The 22204-nt window shown below is 37.5% G+C and overlaps 1 protein-coding gene across 2 annotated transcripts in view; it reads left to right on the forward strand.

The window, feature by feature from the left end:
- Positions 1-22204, forward strand: part of CATSPERE (catsper channel auxiliary subunit epsilon) — a 196699-nt gene that overhangs the window by 51034 nt on the left and 123461 nt on the right. For both annotated transcript variants that reach the window (XR_005783631.1, XM_040451860.1), the window contains exons 6-7: positions 3456-3480; positions 11608-11685. Coding sequence is in view for 1 of the 2 variants with exons in the window: in XM_040451860.1 (XP_040307794.1) it covers positions 3456-3480; positions 11608-11685 (103 nt within the window). In the remaining variant the exon portion in view is untranslated. The remainder of the gene's footprint in view (positions 1-3455; positions 3481-11607; positions 11686-22204) is intronic.

Raw genomic sequence — 22204 nt, forward strand, 5'->3', positions numbered from 1 at the left:
TTGGGGGTGATTTAGCTTTATGAACTTGAACATCCAAATCTTTCCCTAGATTTAGGAAGTTGTCAGCCATTTTATCTTTAAGATTTTCCTTCTCTTCTCCTCCTGGGACTCCAGTGATGCACTGATTGTTTCTCTTAATGGTATCCCAGGCTTTGGTCATCCTTTTTTATTCTTTTTTTCTTTTTTCTTTTCTGAACTGGGTAATTTCAAACGATCTGCCTTTGAGTTCATGGATTCTTTCTTCTGTTTTGTCCAGCCTGCTCTTGGAGATCTTTTGTAAATTCTTCAGTGCAGTCATCGTATCCTTAGCTTCAAATTTTCTGTGTGTGTGTGTGTGTTTCCATGTTTTCTGTCTATTGAACTTCTTGCTCTATTCTTTTATTGTTTTTCCGATTTCATTAAATTGTTGACCTTTGTTCTCTTGTAGCTCTCTGGGCATCTTTAGACACATTATTTTGAATTCCTTTGTGAAGCATTTATGTATCTCCATTTTGGGGGGACCCATTACTGGAATTTGTGTATTCCTTTGGTGGTGTCATGACTCCTTGATTTTTCATGTTCCCTTTAGCCTCACATAAGTGTCTCTATATTTGAAAAAGCAGTCACCTCTTCCAAACTTTGGAAGACTGACTTTGCTAAGGAAAACCTTCACTGGTGGATGGAGAATCTCAGTGACCCCAGGTCTAGTGATGTAGGGCACCTCAGGGGCATGTGGCATCTTGGGGTTCAGAGATGCATGATGTCTCATTAGGTCAGGCCACTGGAGTCCATAACATCAACAACTGTGTGATACTTGGCAAGTGCTATGTAGTGCTCACAGTGACTGCAAGGGCTGTTAATGTTCTCCACAGCTCCTCCAGGTCCAGTGGCTAGGCACCAGAGCAGGAAGTGGTAGTGGCCCGAACCAGTGGTGTGCACCTATTTAGCTGTGGGGCCTGCTGGTAGTTTCCTGTGTCCTGGTAGGGGTCAGTTTTAGGCACACACATAGTGTTGAGGGCCAGGGCCAGCAGCAAGGGCCAGGCCGAATGCAGGCATACAAACAACTGTAGGAGTCCTGGCTATCTGTGTGCATTCCTGTGGCTGTGGTGTTTCACCACAGATAGGGGCACAAGTAATGGAGGCCGGTGATAGTAGACAGGGCCAGATCTGGACTCACAAACAGCTTTGACCATTGGAATGACTTCCCAAAGATGCAGGGTCTTGCCACAGACATGCCCAAGGTAATGGAGCAAGTAGTGGGAGTTGGGCTGGGGAGCCTAGAGGTGCACATTTGGAGGAGCTAGCCCTAAGCGCCTGCAGAGGGGTGGAGGTAAGCTGTGGGGTTCTGGGCTGCATCCTGCACTTGTACAGCTGCAGAGGCTGAAGCTGGCTGCTTGTATGGATCCTGTTCTCTGCCAGTGGTGAGGACAGGGAAATGGGAAGGGACTCAGGCAGCTGGAACCTGCAAATGCAAAAACCCGTGGGGTAAAAACTGGCGAAATCTGCAGGGGTCCATGATGGCTGTCCTGACCATTGGTGTCTTCTGTAGTGAAAGCTTCTGGGTCCCCTGCAGAACCAGGTCACTGGGGCCCTCATTCCTCCCACTGTGTGGTTGGTACTGGTAGTGCTTGCCTTTCCTCCTTGTTTCTGGCCATCTCTGTGCATCTCAGCTTTGACCGTCTCCGGATGGGGTGAAACCTAAACAGGTCTTCCGTGCAGTACCCCAAAAGGCTGGGGACGCTGGTCAGTCACCCTGCCCTCCCTTTCCCAGGGAGGGGAACTCTACAGCTGGTGAGCTCCCTCTTGACACAGAGCAATGCCGGCTTGGCAGATGGGATGATTAGAACAAAATGAAGCATTCTTCCTTCCCTTTTTGTGCCGTTGCTCCTAGGTTTTTGTTCCACCTCGTTGAAGTTTCTCAAGTGGACTCTTGGACTCTCCCAGAACTTTTTTTGTTTGTAGATAGCTGTCTAATTGTTGATCTTTGTTGGGGAATGGAGGTTGGCTTCTTCTACTGTACCATCTTGGTGACATCAGCCTCTTCTGTTTTTTCTAATGATCCCCTCCCAGTCTTTTTGTTTGGCTTTTTATGATCTGTCCTTACCTTAAGTGTCAGCTCCATTCAGGTTTCTTTCTTCGACTCTCTTTTCATTCTACGCTTCAGTTTGTGCATTCAGAAAGGCAAGCATTCTGATAAAGACCCAACAGAATGCTGCTAATATCCTCTTCCATGAAAATCGAGGTTGTTACTTTAACATCAACTGATACCGTCTCTCTGCAAGTTTACCTTTAATAAGCTTTTTAGTATCAATACTAAAACCTTTCTCATATTATCAGTACATTTTCCTTTTGCCTTTAAATTTTCCTTTCCAGATAGACAGGTAAGTCACTCAGTGACCCACTTCTGTTCTTATTTCCTGCACCTCCGACAAGTAGCATAACACAAGGAGGACATTCCAGCCCTGGAGCTTGGGATCTTTTTGATCAACCTAGTTCTTTGTGAACACTTAGCACATTTGCCTATCAATATTTATAGTACTTATTTCCATTTGCTTTCTAAAAATCAGATTGAACATATGGGGGCACCTGGGTGGCTCAGTCAGTTGAGCATCCAACTCTTGATTTCAGCTCAGCTCGTGATCCCCAGGTTGTGGAATTGAGACCTGAATTGGGCTCCATGCTGAGCACGGAGTCTGCTTAAGATTCTTTCTCTCTCTCCCTCTGCCCCTCCTCCCAGCTTGTGCTCCCTCTCTCTCTAAAAACACATTTTTTAAAAATAGAATAAAATCAGCTTGAACATATGAAATATTGTTTTCGTTATATGGTCTCAGAAACTCATTGCATACATATTTACTGATTCCCAAAATATCTTTTTTTTCCCCATTTTATACATAATAACGTACCAGGCACTGTGCAGCAATCAGCAAATAAAAGAACATAGTCCCGAGGCATTGACTTTTAGAGCTTATATGATAAAGAAAATACAGATATCATTAAATGAACATCACTTTCTAAAAAACATGCAACTGAACATACAAATAAATGTTCCTTTCAGAAAATTTACATTGAAAGGGCAGTTAATGAAAGATTTTCACTGCTAATTGATGACTTTGTTGGCATAAATTGGCATAAATTACAGCATGTAAACACTATAGACTTTCTTAGGCAGAATGATCATATCACAGTTTTAAAGACTGCTCATGCAATTTTGGCTACGTGAACTTGTAATGTTACTAAGGCAGCATGCAGATTCAAGCCTGTCAGCCTTTTGACATGTGATAACATGTGAGAATCAGTCGTTATATTTAATTATAGACATAGTAGCTTTAAAAAAATTTAGTATTTAATTGTTTATGTATTTATAATGGAATATAAGAATATTGAGAGACTTAGAAGCATGTATATTGAAAGCGAAGTATTCAAACTAATATTTAGCCTGCTGTTTACTAAAATGTGATTCCTCTTTTTCTCAACAGAAGTTTCTTTCACAACTTTACCCAGGTAAAACATGTTTTGAAATTTTATATATCCTTCCCATATCACTACTGTATTATTTGCCTCTAATCTTTCATGTTACCCAGAAGGAGAATTTCCCAAACTAATTTTTCAACAAAATTTGCCTAGAGCAGTGGTACTTACAATATGATTTGAGGACCCCTAGAGCTCCACAGACCTGATTTTCAGGAGGTCCCTGAGCTCTACCCTTTCCCAACCACATATCTGTGCGAGGATAGATTTTCCCCCCATACTTCCACCAAAACAACATGTGCCAACAGCTTGAATGCAGGAGCACAGATGATAATTCAGCTGTTTTCTATTAAGACCGATAACACAGACATTTTGTGATGTAAAATGCAAAACAACCATTCTTCTGCTTTTCTTTGTTTTGGAAAATAGCTCTTTTTCATTAAAATATATGTCATGCTAACATTTTATGGGTTTATCATAGTTTTTAAAATAAATTCATAGATATCTTTAAATCTTCTTGGTTTGATACATGGTAAATATTGATAGATCTGACCCACCTAAAACAGAAGCTCTGTGATATTCTCAATAATTTTTAAGGCTATGAAGGGGTCTTGAGATCAAAAGGTTTTAACGTCTGGTCCGAGGGTGGAAGGTGACAGTCAAGTAGAAGGATCCTAGGCTCGCCTCCTTCCATGAATGTAACTAAATAGCCATCAGATCATCCTAAATACGCCAGAAATTGATGTGAAGACTGGCAGAATAAACTCCACAACTGATGGTAGAGAAGCCACATCAAAGAAGGTGGGAAGTGTGGAGATGCACTTTGGGAGAGAGATTGTGGCCACTGTGGTAAGGAGGGAGCCATGGTCATGAAGAAGGACAAGAGACAGACTAGCACACAGGGGAGCACACAGGAAAAATGAATCCCTGTAGCAATTGGCTTGGAAAGCAAGAGGGGCCGAATTTCATGAGTTCTTGCAACCAGTGGGCTTAAAGGTCAGTGGGCTTGGCTGGGATAGACCCTGAATGGCACTGCACTGTTCTTGCAGAGAAGGCAGGCAAACAACCCTACATTGTGGAAATAGCAATCGAAAGAGCACCTGTGGCACACAGTCGGGAGTTTATTCAGTCATCTCAGAGCGAGTCCTAGAGAAGGAGCATTCACAGAGAGAAACCTCGGGGAACAAAGGAATTGGCCGGCGTCATTTCCCTCTCCTGACCCTCAGCATAAGCACAGGTCCACCTGTGGGAACCAGTGCGGCACTGACACTCACTACCTACCTTGCTTACACCAAGCTCCACTCCCCCATGCTCCAGTAGAACTGCCCATCTGAGCCATGCTTGTCTCAGCCCCAGCATGGCAGACTCCTTCCCCCAAAAGACCAGCCTAAACTCCTACTCACACCATGTTACCCATCATGGGAATTTTGCAGCATCTCAGTTCTGCCAAGTGGAGTCAACAGAGCTCACTTCACAGACCAAAGCACACCTAGTTAAAATGTGCCACATTCAGGCCAGAGACCAAACAGTGCCTACAATAGGCAGAGACTCTGCAGATGACTGGCCTGAAGGATAAAACAGCCAGGACAAAGCAGCAGAGCACATGCAACACACATTGGAGACATTTCCAGAAGCGCAGGCCCTGGGGAACAGATGACATTACATGGCAGAGAGCACTATAGGACCTCTTCTTCATAAGATCATTACCCTCAAGAACAGGAGACATAGCTGACTTTCCTAACACAGAAATAGGCACAGAGACATAGACAAAATGAGAAGACAGAGAAATTTATTCCAAATGAAAGAACAGAACAAGACCATGCCAGAGATCTAAGTGAAACAGATATAAGTAACATGTCTGATAGAGAATTTAAAGCATTGATCATAAGGATACTCACTGGACTCAAAAAGAGTGGAAGACATGAGTTAAACCCTTACACAGAGCTAGGGAACAACATAGCAGAAATAAAGGTCATAATAAACAAAATGAGAAATATGCCTCATGGAATGAACAACAGACTGGAAGAAGGAGAGGAATGAATTAATAGCCCAAAAGACAGAGTAATGGAAAGTAATCAAGCTGAACATAAGAGGGGAGAAAAAAAAGAATTATGCAAAACAAGAATAGAGTTAGGAAACTCAGTGATTCCATTAAAGGTAATAAAATTTGTATTATAGGAGTGCCACAAAAAGTAGAGAGAGAAAAGGGGTTAGAAAATTTATTAGGGAAGCTGAAAACTTCCCTAATTTGGGCAAGAAAACAGATATCCATATCCAGAAGACACAGAGAACCCCCCCTCAAAATCAACAAAAGCAGACCCACACCAAGACATATTGTAATTAAATTAGTAAAATATAGTGATGAAGGAAAAAATGTTAAAGCAGCAAGACAAAAGAAGACTAACTTAACAGGGAAAACTCATAAGGCTAGCAGAAGATTTTCCAGCAGAAACATTTCAAGGCAGAAGGGAATGGTATGATATATTCAAAGTGCTGAATGGGAAAAATCTGCACCTGAGAATACTCTATCTGGCAAGGCTATCATTCAGAATAGAAGGAGAGATAAAGAGTTTCCCAGAAAAACAAAAATACTAAAGGAGTTCATGACCACTAAACCAGCCCTGTAAGAAATTTTAAAGGGGACACTTTCAGTGGAAAGACCAAAAGTGACAGTATAAAGTAGGAAACACAAAGCAGTAACAATATTTCTGTAAAAAAAAAAAAAAGTCAAGGAACTCACAAAATAAAAGAATGTGAAATATAACAATATATACCTAAACGTGGGGAGAAGAGGAGTAAAGAATGTGTTCAAACTTTAACAACCATGGACTTAATATGGACTGCTATATGCAGAAGAGGTTATATACACACCTAATGGTTACCACAAATCAAAAACCACTAATAAATATGCAAAAATACCAAAAGCAGGCAAAGAGAAGGGAAGTAAGGAAGTGTAGATCAATATCCTTGTATATATAGGTGCAAAAATTCTACATGAAATAATAGCAAATGGAATCCAACAATGTATTAAAAGAACAAATTAAAAAGGGCCAGTATCTTCCAGAATGCAACATTGGTTCAATACCAAGAAAGCTGACAACAATATCCATTCCATAAACACAGTAAAGAAGAAAATAAATGATCACATCAGTAAATTTAAAAATTGAACAGCCATTCCTAATGGAAACACCAAACAAAACAAGTTTAGAAGGGAACCACATTGATTTTAACATTTTTAAAATGTTATTCTAATTTTTATTTTTGAGAGAGAGAGACAGAGAGACAGAGCATGAGTTGGGGAAGGGCAGAGAGAGAGGGAGACACAGAATCCGAAACAGGCTCCAGGCTCTGAGCTGTCAGCACAGAGCCTGACGCGGGGCTCGAACTCACGGACTGTGACATCATGACCTGAGCCGAAGTCGGATGCTTAACCGACTGAGCCACCCAGGCACCCCAGGGAACCACTTGATTTTAATAAAAAAACACTGACTTCTCAAATAATTAACAATATTATTATAAATTATGAAATACTTTTGATTCAACTAAAATCAGGAACTGGACAAATGTGCTCATCTGTCAGTAAATATCATCACTATTATTTAACATTGTCTTGAACATAACAGTGTAAGTAATAAGACAAGAAAAAATGTACAGTATTATAAATTTATAATAGCAATAAACACTAAAATACTGATGAATCAATTTAACTGGAAAGACACAGAACTTGTAGCAAGAATCACTCTCAAATTTTGTTGAACGATTTTTTAAATATACTTTAAATGTTTATTTATTTTGAGAGAGAGTGAGTGCATGCATGGGTGGGGGAGGGGCAGAGAAAGAGGGAGGGGGGGGGATCCCAAACAGGCTCCATGTCGTCGGCACACAGCCCGACGTGGGGCTTGATCCTGCAAACCATGAGATCATGCCCTGGGCTGAAATCAAGAGTTGGACTCTTAACCGACTGAGCCACCCAGGTGCCCCTGTTGAGTGATCTTTAAAAGATCTAGTTTTTAAAGTATTTAATTGGATCTAATGTCAATTTTTTGACTGAAAAAATATCTTTGTTTTCCAATTTATTCTTTTTAAAAATTTTATTTGTTTTTAATTCCGATATAATTAACACACAATGTTATATTTCAGGTATACAAAATAGTGAACCAACCATTCTATCCATTACTACTCAGTGCTCATCATGATACATGTGCATGTATCTTAATCCCCTTCACCTATTTCACCCATCGCCCACCCAACTAACCCCTGGCAACCACCAGTTTGTTTTCTGTATTTAAGAGTCTGGGGCTTTTTTTTTTGGTCTCTTTTTGAAAAAATATTTCACCAATTATGTGTAGTAATATGGTATAATATGTTATACTCCTAGAAGAAAATGAAAGTGTAATCCTCTCTTATACCATATAAAAAAATAAATTCCAATTGGCATACAAGAAAGAGTTTAATGTAAAACCAGATTTGGGGAGAACTTGAAGCTGTACCATGTAAAATGAAGGGAAATCTTATCCTAGACTGGAAACCAGAATCTTTAAATTAAAGATAGCCAAAATTGAAAACGTGAAAATTAAAAACTTTTGTATCACAAAAGTACCATAAGCATAGTTCAGACAAAAAATTTTACAACATAGATGACACTAACCAGCTAATATCCCTAAGTGTTCAAAGAGATGGGGGAGGTGTAAACTGGTGCAGCCATTTTATGAAATCATCCTGCATTATCTGACACATATCCTGCAACTCATCATTTCCACTCCTAAGTATATACCCAGGAGAAAACTCTTACTCTCAAGCATCAAGAGACATTTTCAGAAATGCTCATAGCAGAAAACACTCATGGGGCGCCTTGGTGGCTCAGTAGGTTGAGCGTCCGACTACAGCTCAAGTCATGATCTCACAGTCTGTGGGTTCGAGCCCCGCGTTGGGCTCTGTGCTGACAGCTCAGAGCCCAGAGCCTGCTTCAGATTCTGTGTCTCCCTCTCTCTCTGACCCTTCCCCGCTCATGCTCACTTGCTCTCTCTCTGTCAAAAATAAATAAACATTAAAAAAAAATTTTTTAAATGCTCATAAAATCCATCCCTCCCAAACAGAAAGAATCCAAATGCCCATCAACAGGAAAATGGAAAAGTTGTGGTACATTCACATGATGGAATTTTAAATAGCAATAAAAATGAATGGGCTCAGTTAGGGCAACAACACAAATAAATCCTAGTTACACAATGTTGAAAGAAAAAAAAGCAGATCCTAGGGGGCTATGTGTGGGATGACTAAGTTCAAAATAGCCAAAAACTAAACATCATGTTAATGTTTAAAATTAAAAAAAAAAAATAAACAGTTAGGAAAGTGAGTACCTGTGGGCAGAAACAGAACCAGAAAAGGAACAATATGTAGATAAATGAAAGATATCTGTAAGGTTCTTGTACTCGAATATGGTGGTGGGTTCTTGGTTTTTATTTTACTATTTTAGAATTTAAATAGTTACATAAAAGATAGTCATACCAATAATAATAGTGTGTTGTGAGCCAAGGATTGTGATTATTCTAATTCTGTATATGTGTACCTGAAGTCCAAACACAACAAAGAGCTCTTACAAAGGGTAAGAAAATGGTAAGTGCCAACAAAAAATGTAAAAGCGCACTGTACCCAAGAGCAAATCTAGCAAACCTGAAACAATACTGAAATTCACATAATCTCAGGAAAACCCAAATTCACAATGAAATGTCGTGCTCATCACACTGGTAAAAACAAGAGAAACACTGTGAGAGGGAAACTGGGCCACAGGGTGTAACTCAGATTTTGTTGGTGGAAAATGTGTGCAGTTAGAGACTTAGTACATTTTTGGAGAGTAATAGGGAAACACCTAGTAAAAGTATTTATACCCTTTGGATCAGGAGTCTTACTTCTGGGAATCTATTCCACAGAAGTCAGACCTCCAGTACATAAAGCTATATGAAAAAGGTCCTATATTTTGCAGCATTATATTAGTGGTAAAACAAAACATAATAAAACTGGAGCCACAGTAAAGCTCCATTAGAGAAATTGATCTATAAATTACAGCGTAACCACATTGTGAAATATTATTCAGGCTTTCTGAGAACTGACACTGGGGACTTTCAATGGGGTACACTTGCATGAAAAAAAGAGAATATGGGAGTGTGTATAATATGATCCAGTTTTGTTTTAAAAACTCTTAAAATGCCTCTTTTTAAAAATACATGTAAATATGTATTTGTCTACATGTCTGTAGATGCTTATATGGTGTAGAGAAAAATAGGGGAGGGCACATGATAGTTGTCTAAATCGTTTTATAGGTTGAGAGAGGCTTAATAGGTGAAGGGACTATAAAGGAAAAATAAAGCCGTGCTATAAAAAAGCAAGGAAGGAAGGAAAGGAGGAAGCACAGCAATATGAAAGCACAATATAGAATTAAAGCAAACAGATGAAATAGGATAAATAGGAATATGATATCATTATATAGGGAATAAAATGTTCATGTATGTGTATATAGGTGTGTGTGCGTGTATCCATATAACCAAAACACAGAGCAAGATTTAGAACATACAGATGTCGAAGTTATTAACATAAAGAATTCTACAAATTAATAAATCAAAGACTAACAGCCCAATAGAAAATGGAAAATAGGCAAAGGAAGTGAACAGATAGTTCACAAGACAGGAAATACAAGTGGACCTTGAACATATGGAAAGATGCTCAAACGTTTTTATAATAAAAGAGATGGAGGCTAAAACTGCATCAAAGCACCAGTTTTCACCCACCAGATTGGCAAATTCCAAATGTGTGACAACACACAATGAAGAAAGAAGAAATCTCATAAACTGCAGTATGTGTGAAAATTACAAATGCATATACTGTATGGCTCAAGAATCACACTTTTGGGGCACCTGGGTGGCTCAGTCGGTTAAGCGTCCGACTTCAGCTCAGGTCACGATCTCACCATCCGTGAGTTCGAGCCCCGCGTCGGGCTCTGGGCTGATGGCTCAGAGCCTGGAGCCTGCTTCCGATTCTGTGTCTCCCTCTCTCTCTACCCCTCCCCCATTCATGCTCTGTCACTCTCTGTCTCAAAAATAAATAAACGTTAAAAAATTAAAAAAAAAAAAAAGAATCACACTTTTAGTCATACTCCAAAGCACAAAATAATATATGTACAAAATTGCTCATTATAGCATTGATTATAATGGCAGAGGATTGAGAACAAATTTATTAGTAGGTTACTAGTTAAGTAAATTATGATTCTTCCATAATTTGGAAAAATATCCAGTGGAAAAGTTCATGAAAATATGTAAAGGTCTCCAAGATATAACTTTAAGTGAAGAATATGTTTGAAAAAAAAACATGTTTATGGGGCGCCTGGGTGGCTCAGTCGGTTGAGCGTCGGACTTCAGTTCAGGTCATGATCTCACAGTCTGTGAGTTCGAGCCCTGCGTCGGGCTCTGTGCTAACAGCTCAGGGCCCAGAGCCTGTTTCAGATTCTGTGTCTCCCTCTCTCTGACCCTCCCCCATTCATGCTCTGTCTCTCTCTGTCTCAAAAATAAATAAACGTTAAAAAAAATTTTTTTTTAATTAAAAAAAGGAAAAAACATGTTTAGAATACTTGCATTTATAAGAAAGAAAAAATAACATCTTAGTTATACACAAAAATTTTATAGAAATATAAACAAGTGATAGTAGATACTTGGGGATACAGTGAGAAGTGAGTGATGGAGTACAGGGTGGGAAAGACAAAATTCACTTTATTTTGAATATAATTTGTTTTTAACTATGTGAATAAATTGTCTATTCAAGGAAAAAATCAACAAGAGAGAAAAAATTAGATCTACATCTATTGAAATGACAATGGTGTAGATCAAGCGATGTATCGAGTGACAAAACCAAGTGTTGAATTGTGATTATAGAGAAAGAGTTATAAACATACAGGCACAGTTTTAACATTGGTTACTTCAAAAGTGTAGAGGAAAATTAACTCTTCCTTCATAGGTCTTTGGTTTGTTTCACTTGTTAAAAACAATATGTATCACTTTTGAGTTTTTTAATGGGATAATCAAAAATGTTTAAATAAATAAAAACATTTTTGTTGTTATAAAAATGAAATTTGTCCAAAATGTAGAAAAATACAAACACTTTTTTATTTTGTAGGTTATCATTGTATGGATATATGACCCAGAAAATGCAGATGCCAGTGAGATTCTATGGAATGCAAATGAACCTTCACTAGTAGGTGGAAACATTACTATTATCACAGATAAAATAATATGCTATGGTTCCTTTTTAAGGGCTTTGAATAATTTATTTTAAGCATTCCAGAACTAACTAAACACGCTTTAATTATCCATTACATTTAGCCACTATAGTGATTTTGAGCTAGTGCTCAGTCTCCCCAATTATAAATCTTTCTCCTGAATTCTAATTGAGCATTGCCCTTACTTTCTATGAACCACATTATTCACGAAGATGCTAACCTTCAAAGTGCTTTAAAGGTGTTCCTTGAGCATCTGTCTAGATATCATCTTTCAAAAATCTGTCCAGTCCCTTACTGAACCCTTTACCACTTGGACACTAGTGAATTTCCTAAAGGGGCAGTACAGTGGATGAACACAGATGGTCTTCAATTTATGTGGCTTGACTTACAGTTTTTCTAATTCACTATAGTGCAAAAGTGATATACATTCAATAGAAATTGTACTTTGAACTTGGATCTTTTCCCAGACTAGTGGGCTATCAATGTGGCATGATACCTTTGCGTGACACTGGGTGCTGACAGAGGTCACAAGAATAAACAACCAGTACATTTAAACTATTCTGAACACATACAACCATTGTTTTTCAATTTCAGTATTCAATGATTTACATGAGACATTAAACACCTTATTATAAGACAGCCCTGGTGTTAGATGGTTTTGCCCAACTTTAGGCTAATGTGAGTGTTCTGAGCACATTTAAGGTAGGCTAGGCTACGCTACAACGTTTGGTAGTTAGGTGCATTAAATGCATTTTCCACTTAATGATATTTTCAATTTATAGCCAATTGTAATTCAGGGAAGATCTGTATGTCCTTTATTTCATTTGTTACAAATTTATCTCTTTCAAGATTTAAGTTTTCTGTCTTCTGTTATAACAAAAACCTATTGAAGAGAAGAATAAAATGAGTTTTAGTTTCATATGAGACTATGTCTTAATGAGTCAAGATATAATTTTTGAATAGTATGTTACATGCCTCTTGGTAGCCAAATTCACAAGAGATGGACTAACAAATCAGAATGACAACCTATTGGGGTGCCTGGGTGGCTCAGTCGGTTGAGCGTCCGACTTCAGCTCAGCTCATGATCTCACGGTCTGTGAGTTCAAGCCCCGCATCAGGCTCTGTGCTGACAGCTCGGAGCCTGGAGCCTGCCTCAGATTCTGTGTCTCCCTCTCTCTCTGCCCCTCCCCTGCTCATGCTCTGTCTCAAAAATAAATAAAAATATTTTTTAAAAAATGCTTTAAATTGTAGGGTTTTATTCTGAGGTTTTTTTTCTTACAATTTTAACTATGAATCATATCAGAAAGAAAAAACCATAGATGTGTACAATATAGTTTAATGAATAATAACAATTAGCCCTATAACCACTATCAAGAAGTAAAACACCAACAATAGTACAGAAGGTCCCCATTTGTGCACTCTGAATGAGCATAATTTCTCCCTCCACCTTAGAAGTACTTGTATGGATATAATCATTTTGTTCCATCTAAAAGTAACCATTATTCTGAATTTTATGGTAATAATTGCTCTGCTTTTTTTAATTTTTTATTTATTTTTATTTTTTATTTTTAGCTTGTTGCATGATTCCTAACCAATGTAGTTTGGTTTAGTGGGTTTTGGTTTTGTGTTTACATTTCTACTTTATATAAATGGACATATTGCTGTTGGGGGGGGGTCAACTTTATATTACTTATTCATGTTATACCGTACCTATAGTTTATTCATTTTTGATCCTGTATGATATTTCATCATTTCAACATACTATGCATTTTTCATCCATTCTACTGTTGATGAATTTTGGATGGGCTTTTGTTTTCTTTTGTTTGTAAGGAGTGTTGGTTTCTTTCTTTTTGTTCAGCTTTATTGAGATATAAATGATATATAACATTGTGTAAGTTTAGGTATACACTGTTGATATGATACACTTATATGTTGTGAAATGATTACCATAGTAGAATTTTTAACACCTTTATCACCTACATAATTACCACTTCTTTTTTGTGGTAAGATTATTTAAGATTTACTCTTTTATCAACTTTCATTATTTAATACTGTGTTATTAACTATACTCATTATGCTGTACTTAGATTCCCAGAATTTATTCGTCTTATCACTGGAAGTTTGTACCCTTTGACCACCAGGTCCCCATTTTGCCCACCCCCTCAGATCCTTCAGTCACCATTCTACTCTGTTTCTGTGAGCTCAGCATTTTTTAGATTCCATATAGAAGTATATCATATACTATTTGTCTTTCTCTAACTTATTTCACTTAGCATAATGCCCTCAAGGTCCATCCATGTAGTTGCAAATGGAGACATTTCCTTCTTTTTTGTGCTTGAGTAGTATTCCATTGTATGTACACCATATCTTCTTTATCCATTAATCTGTTGATGGACACTTAGGCTGCTTCCTTATCTTGGCTATTGTAAATAACGCTGCAATAAACATAGGGGTGCCTATATCTTTTTGGATTAGTGTTTTAATGGGGAGGGGTAAATACTCAGCAGTGGAATTACTGCATCATATGGTGTTTCTAATTTTAATTTTTTGAGGAACCTTCATACTGTTTTTCACAGTGGCTGCACCAATTTATATTCCTGCCAACAGTGCACAAGTGCCTTTTTCACCACATCCTTGCCAACGCTTGTTACTTCTTTTTGATTTTAGCCATTCTGACAGGTATGAGGTGAGGCATCTTTTCATGTACCTGTTGGCCATCTGTATGTCTTCTTTGGAAAAAAGTCTATTCAGATCTTCTGCTCATGTTTGAATTGGATCGTTAGTTTTTTGTTTTTTGTTTTTTTGCTATTGAGTTGTATGAGTTTCGATATATTTTGAATATTAGCTCCTTAATTGATATATGATTTGTAACTATTTTCTTTCACTCAGTAGGTTGTCCTTTCATTTTGTTGATTTAGTTTGCTGTGCACATATGATTTTTATCCTTTGTTCTGTTGTAGTGGGTTAAACTGATTGATTTTGGGATGTTGAACGAGCCTTGCATACCTAAAATAAATTCCATTTGGCCATAGTATATAACTCTTTTTATATATTGTTGGATTCTATTTGCTATTGTATTTCCATATAGTTCAAAGATTTTTTAAGTTTACATTTCTTTTGAGACTTCTTCCTGACCCATGTGTCATTTAAGAGTGTGTCAATTTCCAAGTAGTTAGGGATTTTCCAATTACCTTTCTGTACTAACTTCTAATTTAATTCTATTATACTCTGACAACATAATTTCTATATTTCTATTCTTTTAAAATATTTATTGATTTGTTTTCTTAATTCTACTATAATTAATGTACAGTGTTATATTGATTTAAAGTATACAATATAGTGATTAAATAATTCTGTACATCACTCAGTGCTCATCATGACAAGTGCCCTCCTTAATCCTCATCACCTATTTCACCCAAACCCTGCAACGTCCCCTCTGGTGACCACTAGTTTGTTCTCTATCGTTAAGAAACTGATTTTTTTGTGTGTGTCTTTTTTTTTTTCTTAGATCATTTGTTTTCTTAAATTTCACATAAGAGTGAAATCATATGGTATTTGTCTTTCTCTGAATGACTTATTTCACTTAGCATTATACTCTCTAGGTCCATTCATGTTGTCACAAATGGCAAGATTTCACTCCATTTTACAGTGGAATAATATTCATTCATATATATATGTTCATATTATATATATTCATTCATGCATATATACATACATACATACATACATACATACCACATCTTTTAAAAATTTTTTATTATTGCATTTATTTTTGAGAGACAGAGTGAGACAGAGCATGAGATGGGGAGGGGAGAGAGAGAAGGAGACATAGAATCCGAAGCAGGCTCCAGGCTCCAAGAAAGAGTTCAGCAAGGAGCCCAATGTGGGGTTCAAACCCACGAACTGTGAGATCATGACCTGAGCCAAAGTCAGACACTTATCCGACTGAGCCACCCAGGCACCCCCTACCACATCTTCTTTACACATGCATCCATCAATGGACACTTGGGCTGCTTCCTTATTTTGGCTAGTGTAAACAGTGCTGCAATAAATATAGGGGTAAATATATCTTTTCACATTAGTATTTTTCTTTGAGTAAATACACAGTAGTGGGGGCGCCTGGTGGCGCAGTCGGTTAAGCGTCCGACTTCAGCCAGGTCACGATCTCGCGGTCTGGGAGTTCGAGCCCCACGTCGGGCTCTGGGCTGATGGCTCAGAGCCTGGAGCCTGTTTCTGATTCTGTGTCTCCCTCTCTCTCTGCCCCTCCCCCGTTCATGCTCTGTCTCTCTCTGTCCCAAAAAATAAATAAATGTTGAAAAAAAAAATTAAAAAAAAAAATACACAGTAGTGGAATTACTGGATCATACAGTAATTCTATTTTTAATTTTTTCAGGAACCTCCATACAATTTTCCACAGTGACTACACTAGTTTGCATTCCCACCAACCATGCACTAGTGTTTCTTTTTCTCCGCATCCTCGCCATTTGTTGTTTTTCTGATTTTAGCCATTCTGACAGGTGTGAGGTGATATTTCATTGTGGTTTTGATTTTCATTTGTATGATGATTAGTAATGTTGAGGATCTTCCCTTATGTCTGTTAGCTGTCTTTGCAGAAATATCTGTTCATGTTTTTTCCTATTTTTTAACTTTATTACTTGTGGTTTTTTTGGCATTGACTTGTATAGGTTTTTTATATATTTTGGATACTAAACTTTTATCAGATATATCATTTGCAAATACCTTCTCCCATTCAGAAGGTTGTTTTGTTTTGTTTTGTTTTGTTCATTGTTTCCTTTATTGTGCAGAAGATTTTAGTTTTGATGTAGCCCCAATAGTTTATTTTTGTTTTTCTTTCCCTTGCCTCAGGAGACATATGTAGAAAATAGTTGCCATGGCTGATGTCAAAGATATTACTGGCTGCTTTCTCTTCTAGGGTTTTTATGGTATCAAGGTCTCACATTAGGTCCTTAATCCATTTTGAGTTTATTTCTGTGTATGGTGTAAGAAAGTGGTGCAGTGTCATTCTTTTTGCATGTAGCTGTCCAGTTTTCCAACACAATTTGTTGAAGAGACTATCCTTTTCCCATTGTATTGCCTTGCCTCCTTTGTCATAGATTAATTGACCATCTAATTGTGGATTTGTTTCTGGGCTCTCTATTCTATTCTATCAATCTATTATGGCAATTTTTTTTGCCAGTATCATACTGTTTTGATTACTACCTCTTTGTAGTATATCTTGAAATCTGGAATTGTGATATCTCTAGCTTTGTTCTTCTTTCTCCAGATTGCTTTCGCTCTTTGGGGTCTTTTGTGGATGCATACAAATTTTAGGATTAATTGTTTTAGTTCTGTGAAAAATGCTGTTGGTGTTTTGATAGAGATTGCATTAAATCTGTATATTGCTTTGGTTAGTATCAAGAATTTAACAATATTTGTTCTCCCAATCCATGAGCATGGAATGTCTTTCCAATGATTTGTGTCTTCTTCAGTTTCTTTCATCCATGTCTTATAGTTTCCAGAGTACAGATCAGTCACCTCCCTGGTTAAGTTTATCCCTAGGTTATTTTATACTTTTTGGTACAATTATAAATGGGATTGTCTTCTTAATTTCTCTGTCTCTACTTTATTATTATTGTATAGAAATGCAACAGATTTCTGTATATTAATTTTGTATCCTGAAACTTTGAATTCACTTATCAGGTTTAGTAGATTTGGGCAGAATCTTTAGGATTTTCTATATATAGTATCATGTCATCAACAAATAGCAAAAGTTGTACTTCTTTTCAATTTGGATGCCTTTTATTTCTTTTTCTTGTCTGATTTCTGTGGCTAAGACCTCCAGTACTATGTTCAATGAAAGTGGTGAGGAAGGACATTCTTGCCTTGTTCTGATCTTAGGGGAAATGCTTTCAATTTTTTACCATTGAGGATAATGTTAGCTGTTGATTTTTCCTGTATGGACTTTATTATATTGAGATATGTTCCCTCTAAATCTACTTTGTTGAGAGTTTTTATCATGAATTGCTGTTGTTCTTTGTCAAATGTTTATTCTATGTTTATTGAGATGATCATATAGTTTTTATCTTTTTTCTTATTGATGTGATGAATCACATTAGTTGATTTGTGAATATGGAAGCACCCTTGCATCCCAGGAATGAATCCCACTTGATCGTGGCAAATGATTTTTTTAATGTATAGTTGGATTCAGTTTGTTAATAGTTTAAGGATTCTCGATCTGCGTTTGTGTTCATCAGATATATTGGCCTATAATTCTTTTTTCTTACAGCGTCTTTATATGGTTTTCATATCATGATAATTCTGGCTTCATAGAATGAATATGGAAGCTTTCCTTCCTTTATATTTTTTTAATAGTTTCAGAAGAAAACATACTAACTCTTCTTTAAATATTCACTAGAATTTAGCTATGAGGCCATCTGCTCCAGGGCCTATTTGTTGGAAGTTTTTGATTATCGATTCATTTTCATTGCTGGTAATTAGTCTGTTCAAATTTTCTATTTCTTCCTGATTCCGTTTTGGGAGGTTACATGTTCTAGGAATCTATGCTTTCCTTCTAGGTTGTCCAATTTGTTGTCATGTAATTTTTCATAATATTCTCTTATGATCCTTAATATCTCTGAGGCATTAGTTGTTATTCTTCTCTTCATTTCTGATTTTGTTTCTTTGTGTCCTTTTTTTTTTAATGAGTTCTGCTAATAGTTTATCTATTTTGTCAATCTTTTCAAAGAACATCGATCTGTTTTGTTGTTTTTTTAAGTTTCTGTTTCATTTATTTCTGCTGGAATCTTTATTATTTCCTTCCTTGTACTGGTTTGGATTTTGTTTTGTTATTTCTTTTTATTCTAGTTCCTTTGGATGTAAGGTTAGCTTTTTTATTTGAAATGTTTTCTTGCCACTTGAGGTAGACCTCTGTTGCTACTTCCCTTTCAGAATGACTTTTCCTGCATCCCCAAGGTTTTAGACTATTGTGTTTTTATTTTCATTCGTCTCCTTGTATTTTTTTTAAATTTCTTCTTTGATTTTTTGGTTGACCTATTCATTGTTTAGTGTCACATTGTTTAGTCTCTATTTATTTGTGCTCTTTCCAGACATTTTCTTGCAGTTGGCTTCTAGTTTTATAGTGCTGTGGTTGGAAACGATGAATGGTATGACTTCAATCTTTTTTAATTTGTTGAGACTTATTTTGTGGCCTGACATGTGATCTTTTCTGGAGACTGTTCCATATGTTCTTGAAAAGAATGTGTAATCTACTGTTTTAGGGTAGAGTGTTCTAAATATGTCTGTTAGGTCCATCTGGTTTAACGTGTCATTCAAAGCCACCATTTCCTTGTTGATTTTCTTTCTCAATGACCTATCCATTGATATAAGTGGGATATTAAAGTCCCTACTATTATTGTGTTAATGTCAATTTCTTACTTTATGTCTATTAATAGTTGCTTTATGTAATTAGGTGCTCCCATGTCGGCTGCATAAATTATTTCAATGATTATATCCTCTTGTTGGATTGTTTCTTTTATCATTATGTCATGTCCTTCTTTGTCTCTTATTATAGCCTTTGTTTTAAAGTCTATTTTGTCCAATATAAGTATTGCTACCCCAGCTTTCTTTTCACTTCCATTTGCATAATAAATGTCCTTTCATCCCTTCACTTTCAATCTGCATGTATCTTTAAGACTGGTATGAGTCAGGGTGCCTGGGTGGCTCAGTCGGTCTGGCTAAGTGTCTGGCTTCAGCTCAGGTCATGATCTCACAGTTAGTGAGTTCAAGCCCCACATCGAGCTCTGTGCTAACAGCTCAGAGCCTGGAGCCTGCTTTGGATTCTGTGTCTCCTTTTCTCTCTCTGCCCTTCCCCCACTCACTCTCTGTCTCTCACAAATGAATAAACATTAAAAAAAATTTTTTAAGTCTGGTATGAGTCTCTTGTAGGCAGCATATAGTTGAGACTTACTTTTTTATCCATTTTGTCATCCTGTGTCTTTTGATTGGAGCATTTAATCCATTGCACTGAAAGTAATTATTATGCAGTTTTTTGAAGTTTATTTTTATTTATTTTGAGAGATAGAGAGCAAGTGGGGGCAGGGCAGAGAGAGAGGGAGACAGAATCCCAAGCAAGCTTGGGACATAACCTGAGGCAGAGCTTGAACTCACAAATGCGAAATCATGACCTGAGCCGAAGTCAAGAGTCAGATGCTTAACTGAGCCACTTCGGTGCCCCTCAAACTAATTAATTATTGACAGATATGCATTTATTGTCATTTTGTTATTTGTTTTATGATTTTTTTGGTAGTTCTTCTCTGTTTCTTTTTTCTCTTGCTTTCTTTCTCTTTCTTCATGGTTTGCTAGCTTTCTCTAGTGATATACTTGGATTCCTTTTCTTTATGTTTTGCATATCTATCACTGTGTTTTTCCTGTTTGTAGTTACCATTAGGTTTATATATAACATCTTGTGCATATAACAGTCTGTGTTATTTTGATTGTCACTTAAGTTTGAACCCATTCTAAAAGCACTAAATTTTTACTCCTCTCCCCCCTCCTTTTTAAGTATAGTATCATACTTTACATCCTTTCATTCTGAAAATCCCTGATTGATTTTTACAAACATAGTTATTGTACTTCTTTTGTGTTTCCTACTTTTCTTACTCCTGCTTATCGTCTTTATTTTCCACTCAAAGAACCCCCTTTAACATGTTTTTGTGAGGCTTGTTTAGTGGTAATGAACTCCTGTAACTTTTGTTTGTCTGGGAAATTGTTTATATCTCCCCTCTGTTCTGAATGAGAACCTTGCTGGATAGAATATTCTTGGTTAGAGGTTTATTTCTTTCATCATTTTGACTATATCATGCCACTCCCTTCTGGTCTGCAAAGTTTCTGCTGAATAATCTGCTGATAGCCTTATGGAGTTTCCCTTGTATGTAACTGTTTTCTCTTGATGCTTTTAAAACTCTCTCTTCATAATGACTTTTTGTTATCTTAACTACTATGTGTCTTGGTGTAGACCTCCTTTAGTTGACTTTGTTGGGGGCTCTCTGTGCCTCCTGGATCTGGATTTCTGTTTCCTTCCTCAGATTCAGGAAGTTTTCAGCTATTATTTCTTCAAATAAATTTCCTGCCTTCTTTTCTCTCTCTTCTCCTTCATGGATTTCTGTAATGTGAATATGGTTACACTTGATGGTGTTGCTGAGCCCCATTAATTTATTCTCATTCTTTATTAATGTTTTTTTTTTTTGCTCCTGTTCAGTGTGATTGTTTTTCATTACTCTGTCCCCCAGTCACTGATCCATTTTGCTTCTTCTAATACTTATTCCCTCCAGTGTATTTTTAATTTCATTTATTGAGTTCTTCATCTCTAACAGGTTTTTTTTTTTTTTTATGTTTTGTATCTTTTTTGGTGGGGGTCTCACTGAAATCTGCCACTCTTTTCTCAAGTCCAGTGAGTATCTTTATGACCATTACTTGGCATTCTATATCAGGCATATTACTTACCTCTGTTTCATTTAGCTCTCTTGCTGTGATATAGTCCTTTTTGTTTGTTTGGCATATTCCTTGTCTCCTCATTTTGTTTGACTCTCTGTATACATTTCTATGTGTTAGGAAAATTAGCTATGTCTTCTGCTCTAGCAAATAGTGGCTTTATGAAGAAGAGGTCCTCTGGTTCCGTGCAGTACAGTGCCCCCTGTTCACCAGAACTTGGCACTTCAAAGGTATATTCACTGTATGTTGCATGTACCCTACTGTTGTGACTGAGCCACATTTACATTCAGTCCAGTCATCTGCAATGGCTCTCTTTGCCTGTTATGCACAGGGTTATGTTCCTGTGTTATTAATGGGCCAGTCTGGGACCACCTTGGGCTTGAGTTGGGTCAGACCAAGTGCTGAGACCAAGCTGCAGTTGCACCAAACTGCAGGGCACGCTCCGATGTGTGCCCTGTGAGTCTCTCATTGATTGGTGGAGCCTGCAATTAGACCAGATATCTGCCCCCAGCCCACTGTTGGGGCCACAGTTGGACTGGTATATGTAGTTATCTTCCCCTCTCTCCAGGTAGGAGTCTTTTTAGAGTGATGCTGACCCAGTCAAGACCACTTGCACAATGCCTGCTTTGGTTGTACTCTTGCTGAATCCAATTTGGAGCGGCAAGTCCTGTGGAGAACATGGGTGTAGGTGCCAGGAAGATCCATGCTGGTCTGCTGTGAAAGAGGACCTGCAATCACCAGGAAAAAATGCCAAGGTCAGGTTGGAGAGGGTGAGTTGGCAGAAGAGTACAGGGGGTGAGATGTGTGGCATTAGTAAGATTTGCTGACGTCTGCTGTGGGAGGATGCTTGGCACTGATTCGGAGAGCTGTTGAGGCTGGGTTGGAAGAGATGAGTCTGCAGGAGGACATGGGGGCAGGGCACCCTGTTAACAAGCTAGCTAGAGAGTATAGGTGCTGTGCTGATTCCTGCAGGTGTCCGTGTATCTACACTGAGGGGGCAGGGAA

Source organism: Herpailurus yagouaroundi, unplaced genomic scaffold, assembly GCF_014898765.1.
Source record: "Herpailurus yagouaroundi ecotype Mexico unplaced genomic scaffold, PumYag 205, whole genome shotgun sequence".
NCBI classification, from domain to species: Eukaryota; Metazoa; Chordata; class Mammalia; order Carnivora; family Felidae; genus Herpailurus; species Herpailurus yagouaroundi.